Genomic DNA, 11,113 nt, shown 5'->3' with positions numbered 1-11,113 from the left:
TTTAGTTTCACTGAGTGGTTAATGAGATGAATTTGGAAGTTGCATGCTTCCCAGGAAATAAAAACCTGTTTAACTAATATACCCATTCTACCAAACACATTTTAGGCATGAAAATTTTGTATTAAAAAGCTTTTTTTCCCCATCCAGGCTTTGTTTCAGTGGACCTGTGCAGACTAATCTGCTGTTCCTTTCCTTAGGACCAGTGTTACACCATACCAAGTTGTTGCTCAGGACATGAGAAATCCTTGAGTAGAGGGTAGAATGATACACTTAAAACTGGAATTCAACAGGTTAGGAAATGAAAAAAGAAATTAACAAAAGCCCACAAAATAAACCCAAACAACCCCTCCCAAGATGTCACTTCTGGCAAATATCCCTCTGGGCATTTGTTGGCTGAATCATGTTTTGCTCTCCCAGTTACCAGCAGTGCTGCCTCACAGGGATGCAGATCTTGTGTGCAAGGGGAGGGAATATCCCGACTTTTATTTTTAGACTAACCACCTTGCCAAAAACAATTCAGTTGAAAAAAACAAAATCCATAACCAAGTGAAAAGTTAACGCTGTTGCCATTGATATTCATTCAGGACTTTTTCCTTTGCTTGCTTCTCTGCTGTTTCTGCCTGATGACAGACAAGAGTCTACTAATAAAGGCTGCACATGCAATACCCAGAACGATGTGTCTGTATTTGTAACATCTTGTCTCTGGAATGTTTTTGTGCCGTGTCGGTGGCGCTGACCGAGTGCCAGAGTAAAGCTGGGTTCCAGCAGAGGGAGCTTTGTCACAGCACTGCGGGAGAGGTTCGGAGCTCGGAGCGAAACTCTTCTTAGCAGCGCGTTTGGTGAATTTGCGCCAGGGAGCGCATCCGGGCAGGAGTGCCTCGACAGGGAGGTGTTTCCCTCCTTGTTTTGCAGCCGCTGTGCTTTAGGCTCCAGCAGGAGATGATCCAGGGATGCTGGGGCTGGGATGCTGGGATGGTACCCCAGTGTTCAATGTGAGGGGTTGGCAGGGGCACATCCTGAAGGAAAGATCCTTTTCCATCAGCCGCATTCCCTCCCCCGATCCGATCCAGGTGTGCTGGGCAGGGCTGAGCCATGAGGGCGGGGAGGCTGAAGGGCCAAGAGAGGCTGTGGAGGAGGACAGTGCACCCCAAAAGGGGGGTGTGGCACAGCTGAGCACCCCAAGCATCTGCACAGGAGGCAGAGGTGCTGTGCTGGTGCTGTGCCCCCCAAGGAAGTGAGGGATAAGGATTTCATCCATCCCCACAGGAAGCAGCCGGTGGTTTAACATCCCAGTGAGCACTGTAATCACATGTGATGCTGGACAAAGTATTTAATGGCCTAGATAAAAGTATTCGGGTTGTTTAATTGCTGCTTTACAGAGACCTAGTGCCCTACTTTTACAAGGTTTAGAATTGTGCTGAGAAATTGTTTCCATGGAAGCAGAGATCACTAAAGAAATAATGCACTCCACATTTCCTACAGGATTATTCCTTTTACAGCCTGCTGTTCTAAATAATTAACTCTTGTAGTACTGTTGCAGCTTAGCATGGATTAAAAGAAATAATACTTTTTTTGGTGTCAAAGAGGCATTACATTTTAAAAATAGATATAAATATATATATGTAGTTGGATATATATATATACACACATATATATATATATGTAGTTGGAGATATATATAGTTGGAAAAACTTGTCTTTAAAATAAGTCCATTCCTTCCTTATTTACAGAGGGGAAAATCCACCAATAAAAGAAAAAGTCAATGAAGAAGTGCACTTTTATTTTGAACTATATTTCACATTTGGCATTTAAATACTGTGAAATAAAATAGAGACAAGATATGAGGAGATAGGTGATAGTTAAATGGATTTTGACTTTGAAGGAAGGATGTGAAAATTAAAAGAAAAAAGGACATTATTGTAGCGTGGGTAAATGAATGACTTAGAAATGGGAAAAGAGTTGCTAAACTATTACAGAATCATCAACATGACAAATTGACTTACCTGGCAGTTTTAATAATAGTTTTAGCTGTAGATCTCAATTATTTTCCAAGAAAGCTAACTGCAGTTATTACTACCTGAAGGAATATCCAGATTGTGTCCTGCTTTGGCAGAGGGTATTTACATCCCATTTCCATGTGGAGCTCTGATTTTACAGCCATTCCCTGGCAGGCAGGGTCCTCCCCAGTGTGCACAGAGCCACGAGTGCAGGAGCTGCAGCTGGAAGTGGGGCAGTGCTCAGGTGAGCAGCTCCCAGGTAGGAGCTGACTGCAGGGCACGTGGCTGGGAGTGCAGTGCACACACTGCTCTGTGCTCATCGCTGCTCTCAAAATAATGATTTCTAAACAGTCTGACAGGGTTTGACAAATCAGATGAATGGCATTGACTTAATGCAAACTTTTTGTTTGCATTTTGTTGTAATGCTGCCAAAGCACATGGAAATGGTAAGACAGGTTTGTAGATCACTGGGAGAGTTGGGAGCCACTGGAGTGTTCTGTGACAGGCATTATTAAAGTTCAGATTGAAAAATTTCTTAAGAAATAACAAACAACTTTGTAAGGGCAACACAAGCATGAAAATCAGTATTCCTAGCGCTGCCTTGGAATAAGCATGTGCCAAAGGGAAGGTGGGAGAGAAGCTTTCCATGCTGGAAAATGAGGCTGATTTCTGCAGGAGAGCAGCCATCAGCCTGATCAGCTGTGATTCCTCTTGGAACAGCAGTTGCCCCAGGCAGCAACCATCAAACTCCCAAAGGTTTTATTTAATAAAGCTATGAAAGTAGAAAGTCCATAACTGATAAGAATCTAGATAGTGGAATGATAAGAGATGCTGTGCAGTGAAAGACACAGGAACAACCATGATGGAAGTGGAGGAGTAGGACTTCCTGCAGAAGTGGAAGAACCTCTTAAACAGCCATTTGCATACAGTCCATACAAAGTCTAAATAAGGAAAAGGGCCAGCTGCTTGTCTTTAATCCATAACGGGAGCCCATGGCAGGAGCTTGGCTGCTCTTTTCTTCCCTGTTGTTTCTTCATCAAGCAGGAGCGAGGGAGGCAGCTGGAGGCAGGTGCCACTCCCTGAGAGCTAACAGGGAGCTGGGAAGCTGTTGACTGGGATTTGGGAAGGAGATGGCAGTTGTTTTGGAAGAAGAACCTGTTTGGTGGGTCTGATTTGAATCAATAAAGGGAGCAGCACGCCAGTGTGTAGGAATGAGCAGCCTCCATCAGTGGATTAAAGCTTTGGATGCTGCCTGCTGTCGCTCAGGACTTTATCTGTGCTTTTCTCCTGCACTATGGAGCCTCTCTTTGGGGTTGTGCTGGGTTTGCTGCTGGCAGTCGCTTCACCAGCCCATGACAGCTGTACCTGTGCGACCAACAAGTGGGCAGTGTGTGCCCAGGACGGCCCAGGGAACTGCACCTGCAGGCTGGCAGGTTCACATCACCCTGTAGACTGCTCAACCCTGACTTCTAAATGCTTCCTGATGAAGGCAGAAATGATCCCCCTGAAGGAGAAGCGCCTCTGGAGACCTCCCCAGGCGGTGTCCGACAGCGACGGCATGTACGACCCCGAGTGCGAGGACAGCGGCGTGTTCAAGGCCCGGCAGTGCAACCGGTCCAGCAGCTGCTGGTGCGTGAACACGGCGGGCGTGCGCAGGAGCGAGAGGGGAGGCAGCAGCCTGAGCTGCAGCGAGCTGGTGCGCACCAGGTGGATCTACATCGAGCTGACACACAAGAGGAGCTCCAGCGCCTTCGCCCTTCCCGCCGTGGCCAAGGCCCTGACGCAGCTCTTTGAGAGCAGGTACAAGCTGCACCCCAAGTACATCGCTGCCATCAAGTACGAGCCCCCCCTCATCCAAATCCGCCTGGAGCAGAACAAGAAGCCCAGGTGGGATGTAGATATAGCTGACGCGGCCTATTACTTTGAAAAAGACGTGAACAACGACTCAGTGTTCCCATCCAACAGCAAATTAACTGTGTCGGTCAATGGAGATGCTCTGGCCATTGAGAAGCTTGGGATTTACTACGTGGATGAAAAGCCCCCAGAGTTCTCCATGAGGCAGCTGGCAGCCGGCATTGGTGCCGTGGTCACCGTGGTGCTCCTCACTGCTGGCATCGGCCTCGCCGTGCTGCTCATCCTCAGGTGGCTGCGCACAAGGACATACAAAAAATTCGAGTGTAAAGAAATGAGGGAAATTAAAGCCCCAAGCTCAGAGCTGCCCTGAGCTGAAAGAAGAATGGCAACTACAGGAAGAAAAGGAAAGAAAAAAGGCACAAAATACAAAGAACAGACTCGGTGTATGTGATGGATTTGGAGTTTTTTCCTTCCTGCGGGAATTTGTACAGTGAATGTTCTAAATTATTCTTGTTTAGTAAGAATAAATTTTTGGGGTAGAAATTAATTTGGGAGTCAGTTACCTAAATATTTTAAATGACTCCTGCTTTGGAGGGTAAGAAAACTGTTACAGCTGTCTATTTAACATAACACAGAAGGCTTTCAGTCCTGCTGCAGGCCTGGCTCAGATTGCTTAAATACTTAAATACTCTGTGGGGTTCTTGGTGTATCTATTTACTGAAATTAAAACAGTTCCCTCAGCATATTTGGGCTATATTGCTGCTTTTCTCATGGTAGACTTTTTTAAAATGCAGTTTGGTTTTAGTTCATGGGGGCTTTGAAAAACAAAAGTTTCTGGAACTTTTTTTATCAGCAAATAATTTCATGAATATTACTAAATAACCACATAAGATAATGCTAAGATACTCTGCAACATCAGAGGCTTTTACAGAATGATTTGTTAGGAAACATCCCAGGTGTTGGGTCGCTTCCAGAGGTGGAGATCCCAAGTTCCTGGGTTTGTATTCAGGCAGCACAGTGAGCTATTCCCACTTGTGCTCTTTAATAAGGGTCTGACACTCCTTGTCAGCAAAGATCTCTTGATCCCCATGCAAGTGTAAGTGAACCTTGGTGTTCTGCCCACATTCCAACTCTGGTAATAACTTTCTGTCTACCTCAATTCCCTTGCAGTTTTAATGGGAGGAGATATTTTTCAGTGTTGTACAGCTTCACAGAAACACTGCACAATGCTCTGGGACAGGCAGAAAAAAGAGCTTTATTCCAACTGAGCTGTGGGGGGAATTTAAGAGCAGAGTGTAATTACTGAACTTGGAATTTGCTCAACACACAACTGGACTGCTTTGCTACCTACTCATCTGCTGCATTCCTGGTTTGGAGAGTCATACCCACCGTGAAGGACATTTTAAAAAATAATGCTGCTTGTTGAACGTTGGGATATTGTCAGTTCCATTCTCTGTGCTGCATGTGGATGTCCAAGTCCATCACTCTCTGATTCCTGCAGCAGCACCTGCTCCACCTGGGCACTGCCACAGGCCCAGCAGCTCTTTTCTTCTTTGCATTAGTTTCAGTGTTGCTCATTTGTAATTCTAACAACAGTCAGGAATGTGCTGCTTCCACAGCAAAGCACCAAAATGCAGCTCTAGCTCTACTGAATGGAAAGGCTATCAGTGAAAAAAGGCAAGAGGCTTTGATTCTGATTCTGCCTTGTTTATAGACACTGTTGGGTAATAACATCTGGTTCAACATGCAGCATTTCCATTTGACCTCACACTTACCTGCTGGAAAATCCTGGTTACATACTTTGGGGCAGATGCATCACGTTTTCCCAAAATAAGATTTGTATGCAATTGCAGCAGCAGCATTAATACATTCCCAGTTTTGGAGCAGGGTCTATAATTCATTGTGTGCCTTACAGCAACATGTTGAAGCTGGTTGTTTGTCAGTCAGGAATACACACTTGTCTGAGAGACGATGAAGTGAGAATTTGAGATCTAGGCTGGATATTTCCATGTCATAGGAAAACTCAGGACTTAGCCTAACTCCACACAATTTCACAAGTAGCCATTTATAATAAAAAATCTAGAGCTGAGCAGCCCTCAGCTGAAGAAATGTAGGATGAGAATCAAAATTTTCCAAGTACACTGCTTAACCAATTTGTTAACTTATGCAGAGCAGATCAAAGCCATGTGTTTGAGAGGTTGGTGCTGTCCCTCGATCAGGGATCACGAGATGTGCAGTCTTTTCTGGACATCTATGGTGGCTTTCACCAGTCTTTTAAAATCCCTGCATTTTTCTCTTTTCCATTATAGGAAAAATATTATTTTCAAGGTGAATAATGAGATTTTATATTATTATATAAACATTTGGACATAACATTCAGTAGGAGAGGATAAAGTGACTAATTGATGAAAAAAATCTTAACAGGTAACAGTGTCAGCATCTTTCCTTGGCTCCTGCTTTTATTTTTAGTAGCTGAGATTGAGAAGAGAGGCTGTGGTGGTGCCATTCAAATTTTTATTATTCATTAAAGGACTGCCCCATGAAAGCCTTGAGTTGGTTATTTCTTTGCTAAGCACAGTGGACTGCACACTGGTCATGCATAGGGTTGGTTAATAGGAGGGATGAGGTATCTGCAGTTAATCAATAAAATTAGATTAATTGAAGCACAGGGCTCAGAGAACCTCTCCTTGGACTAGATCATTCTACTTGAATAAAACTGTGTAGAGCTACTGTAGGATGTGGACTTGAATAAACCAAACAGACCCATTGCTCCTGCTGAGTGCTCATTTCTCTCCTGCCACCTCTCACACCAAATCTTTTTTGCACGTGGCAGATCTTGTATTTTACTGTAACAGCCCATCACATCCTGCCTGTTTGACTTCTTACCACTCCTGATATTCTCACTGGAAAAGAGACAATGAGCCCCTTTTCAGCTTTAAACTTTGCAAAATAAAAATGCTTTTTACTATTCAGATTTTGAGGCTGTTAACTCTAAAATTTCTAGCTATCTTTTCCTGATTACATCATCCTGTTTTAATGGAATGTTTGCTTGTTTTATTTAAGTAATTATTCCCTGTGCTGTCTGCAGTGGTTTCTGGGTTCTGTGGGTGATAGCAGAGAGTGCCTTTGTGCTGCTGCCTATCTGGGTTGTAAAGGGTGTTTGCTTTAACAATGCCAGAGCTGGCTGTTGCCTAAATTACGTTCTGCAGTTCCAACTGGCTGCTTTGGGAAGCTCAAATTAAACACATGCAGAGAAAAAAAATCCCCTCTCTGCACTCCAACTCTGAAGAGGCCAGTGCTGCCCTGTGCACACAGTGCCACTACCCCTGGGCAACTGCACCAACTGAGCTTTGGCCTTTGCTTTCAACTAAAACTTTTGTACCACTCACGATCTGAGCACAGTGCCAGAAGCAATGGCAGCACTACAGCAAGGAAATGAAAGATGAGGATTAAAACCCTCTTAAACTCTGTTCTCTCTACTCCCCCTGGTAAAATCCATGCCTGCTGATATCTCTGAGTATGTGCCCTGGAATGCTCTGACACGAAATGCCCGTGTTGGTTGGTAGGTGTTGCTGTGTGCACACACCTGTGTGCTCCACACCTGCATTAAAAACACACACACACATCACTGTTTGTGAGAGCAGGGAAGCCCTGGGGAAAACTCCTGGCAGCAGATCCTCCTCTGCCCTCACCACTCTGCACTGGCAAACAGTCCAACCTGCTGCTGTTGTGGAACAGCAAAGAATCCTCTTTTTGTCCCATCTTCCCTCACTTAAGAATTATCTTTTAGGGATGTTTAGAATGGGATTATGCCAGATGAGAATTTTACCGACTGCCATGTCCCTCTTGAAACACCTCTGGGATGTTATGGACACCTGGAGACAAGATCCCTTCAATGCTTCTTAAAATGTTTAAACCTTGGGGAATCATCCTGGAAAAAACCAAACCAGTATTTACTGCTCAAATATTGAAACTACTTTTTCAGTGTACAGTTAAAGAAGTAACAGATTGGCCCTTCCTCCACTTCTCCTTAATTGGGCCAGTTAATGCTATTAAACAGATCTTCCTTATACAGGTATAATTATCCTTTCCAAAGCATTTCCTCTGATTTGCCCCAGGGTTTTAAATACTGCAATTACTTTTTTTTTTTTTTTTTGGTCAATGCTAAAATTAATCTTTAGTCATTACCATTGCTATCAAAGCAGGAAAAACGAGTTTCCAGAATTTTACTAATATTTTTCAGCAGTTCTAAGCAAATCTCCTGTACCAGGCTTCACCTAGTTAAAATTTCATCCATGGCAGGCAGCCTGACAAGATCCAGATCTCATTTGCATGATGATCCCTGGTCCCTGAGGGATGACACTCCTACAGCCCCACTCCAGCTCCAATCAAGCACCACAGAAACAATTAGGGAGACTTTGCATTATCTAAATGAAAGATTGGATTATGAAAATGTGCACTGCTAATTTTCCACTGAGGTTTTTGCATGTGGGCCCAGCAGTACTGGGGGTAAATGCACCCAGCCTTTTTCAGGTGGTTCTTTTGAGACAAATTTTTCTTTCGAGATAAATTTATCTTTTGAGATAAATGCTTGACCTTGTAAGGCTTGAAGTGAGAAATATCAGCACTTTTACTGCTCTGGCTGTACCCAGAAAAGCTGCTTGGAACAATTAGAAGGCAATGAAAATAACACTCCTCATTTCCAGCCTCTTCCCTCATGTTTTGGAATTAAATTGGGCATTGAGTTTTATGACAACTTTTAGAGGAACAGTTTTACAGTAAATTTCTGCTTGGTTCAGTAACTTCATTTTCTGGATTTTAAATCTACTTTTTAAAAAACATAACAACAGATAATATGCAACAATAGTTAATACCTATTAAATTCTTAAATAATATCCTGTAACTGGTATCTCAGTGGGGAAGGGGAGGGTAAAGGACAATTAGTGCATAACACAACACAGTGGATCAAGGCAGGATATTCTAGTGCACAACATTTGGAAAAAATCTTGACATTAATGAAAAGCATTGTCTGATCTTTTAAATGACTGTGAACTCCTGATATTTCAACTGGCCAAACAGACTAAATGGAATTAAATCCAATTTCTGACTCGCAGAAGGTGATGGAGTGCATTTTTTCAGCCAGGATTTTAGCCCAGCATTCATGAACAGAAATGAATTACACTGAAAGTTGAATTACAATCCTATCAATTAATAATTTGTTTTTCCTTGGATTTATATAATACTCAAATATTTTAATATTTTATAGTGAGTTTTTTCATTTGAAGCTGAAGACTGTATATTTTAACTGACAACTCTTTAATTGTGATGATCAAAATTGGTACCAGAGAGACTTTAGTACCAAACACTGAAGTATTTGTATACCAAGCACAGAAAATACTTTTTATATTCAGTGTTAAACTACTTTTCATTACTTTTATTAGATTTGGCATTTGTTTTTGTGAGTAGTTTCATACATATACAAAACCTCATTTAATTCAGAACAACTACTTATATAAAGAGATACTCAAATACTAATGGACACACCCACACAGGAAAATTGTACCTGTTAAGGTGTTAATTGTTTAATTGGACTTAGGAAATCACTTATGACTTCTAAATAGGTCTTCTGCAGTCCTAAAAATTTCAAATTTGCTTTCTGGTCTTCTCCTGAAATGAGAATTATAGTATTTTTTTTGTAGATAAGATGATGCTTGTAAGCAAAAACTCAGCTACAAAACTGTCTTAATCTACCTCTCTTTACCATAGAATATTCTATTTTATTTCCTCAAGGAAAAAAAGTTGTATGCACATGTCTTCATTAAAATTCAAGGGAAGCAATAATATAAATTACAAGTTAGAATGTTTTTTTTCCACTACACATCTATTTAAAGGAAAAAAAAGCCCAAACACTCTACAACTTTCCAATTGCTCAACTGTTTACCAGATTTTCATCTAGGGATATATTTAGTGCTGGTATTTGATAGATCCTATAATTACCTGAGCTGTATTTGCTGCTTGTCTGCTTTGGAGTTTTAATTGCAAGCAATGATGCATGGGGAAACTTTAGAAGTGCAGAATGTAGAGCACAACTTTGAGCCCCATCTTTCCACACTCAAAACATCCATTGATTTTAAGAAGAATTTAGCCAAGGATATAGGAATAGGTCCTACATGCTCTATGTAGAGTTAATGTATTGGAAAAACAACTGCAAAAACAAATATGCAAAGAAAAAACTCCAAACCAATGTGTTTGCAGCAGACTCAATAAAAAGTGGAGACACTGAGGTGGAAAAATGATAGAAAGAATGGTAGAAGCCTGAATGGCTAAGGAATGGAGAATTCTAGATAGAGAAAACAATAAAAGGAAGAAAATACCAGGTGTAGTAAGGCCATTAATGAAAGCTTTCATCTCAGTTCTTCATTTCCTGACAGCTGGGACACACACAAGCTTTGGGTTAGACAAAGTGCTTTTCTGCTGCTACAGCTCAGCTGGTTTTGTGACTGGAGCAGACAGTCACAAAAATTAATGCCGTGTTACTGACTGACAGATTTTACTCTTCGTGCTTCTTATGATAATGGAGCCCAGGCAGGTCTTAAAGGAATTGTGTCAGAGGAAATCATAACATTATCACTAAATAAAGTTCCTTCTTGGCCTGGACTGCAACAACAGGTCACTACGTATTTCCCTTGGCAATGACCATCAATGCTTAAGAATTGTCACAGGAGGGCTCTGGAAATACAAAAAAGGTGGAATAAGGAATACCTCAACAAACACTGAACTCAGCTGTGCTCATACACAGAGGATGTGGCTCTGGAAGGCAAAGATTTGTGTTTCTTTACCTTCCACAACAACAGGGCCTCTGTTTACATTCAAGGCATCAGGGCTTATATGCAGCCTGGGCTGCCCTGTATTACCACACATCCCAGCCTCACCCTCCCTCAGCAAATAACTTGTTTTGTGCATCACATCGCTCAAGATGCATTTGTCAGCCAGAGGAGTAGGACAAGAGCCACACATTAAGTTAGCAGCTTGCTATTTTCTAGGGAAAAACATCACCTCTGCTCCTGCCATGGCAGCAGATCTGACTGCTCCCTGCCTGGGAGTGTCACCAACCCTTCGGCAGCAGGAGCCACTTCTCATTTCAGGTCCCCAAAACCAGAATTGCAGAGTCAATCAGGTTGGAAAAGATCTCTGAAATCGAGTTCAACCTGTGACAGATCCTCACCTTGGGGATCAACCAGCCCAGAGCACTGAGTCCCACA

At 42.4% G+C, this 11,113-nt stretch overlaps 1 protein-coding gene across 1 annotated transcript; it reads left to right on the top strand.

Annotated features, from left to right (window-relative positions):
* Positions 1 to 3,291: 3,291 nt before the first annotated feature.
* TACSTD2 (tumor associated calcium signal transducer 2) lies at positions 3,292 to 4,221 on the top strand. The gene has a single exon (XM_064720098.1). It carries the CDS (start codon positions 3,292 to 3,294, stop codon positions 4,219 to 4,221), a length of 930 nt encoding a protein of 309 aa, XP_064576168.1.
* Positions 4,222 to 11,113: the final 6,892 nt, after the last annotated feature.

Source organism: Zonotrichia leucophrys, chromosome 8 (genome assembly GCF_028769735.1).
Source record: "Zonotrichia leucophrys gambelii isolate GWCS_2022_RI chromosome 8, RI_Zleu_2.0, whole genome shotgun sequence".
Classification (NCBI taxonomy): domain Eukaryota; kingdom Metazoa; phylum Chordata; class Aves; order Passeriformes; family Passerellidae; genus Zonotrichia; species Zonotrichia leucophrys.
Note: the sequence above shows the minus strand (reverse complement) of the source record. Positions and strands in the feature narration are given on the sequence as shown.

What these genes read in the sequence shown, in the direction of transcription:
- TACSTD2 (XM_064720098.1), top strand. Translation starts at nt 3,292, where the DNA reads ATGGAGCCTCTCTTTGGGGTTGTGCTGGGTTTGCTGCTGGCAGTCGCT.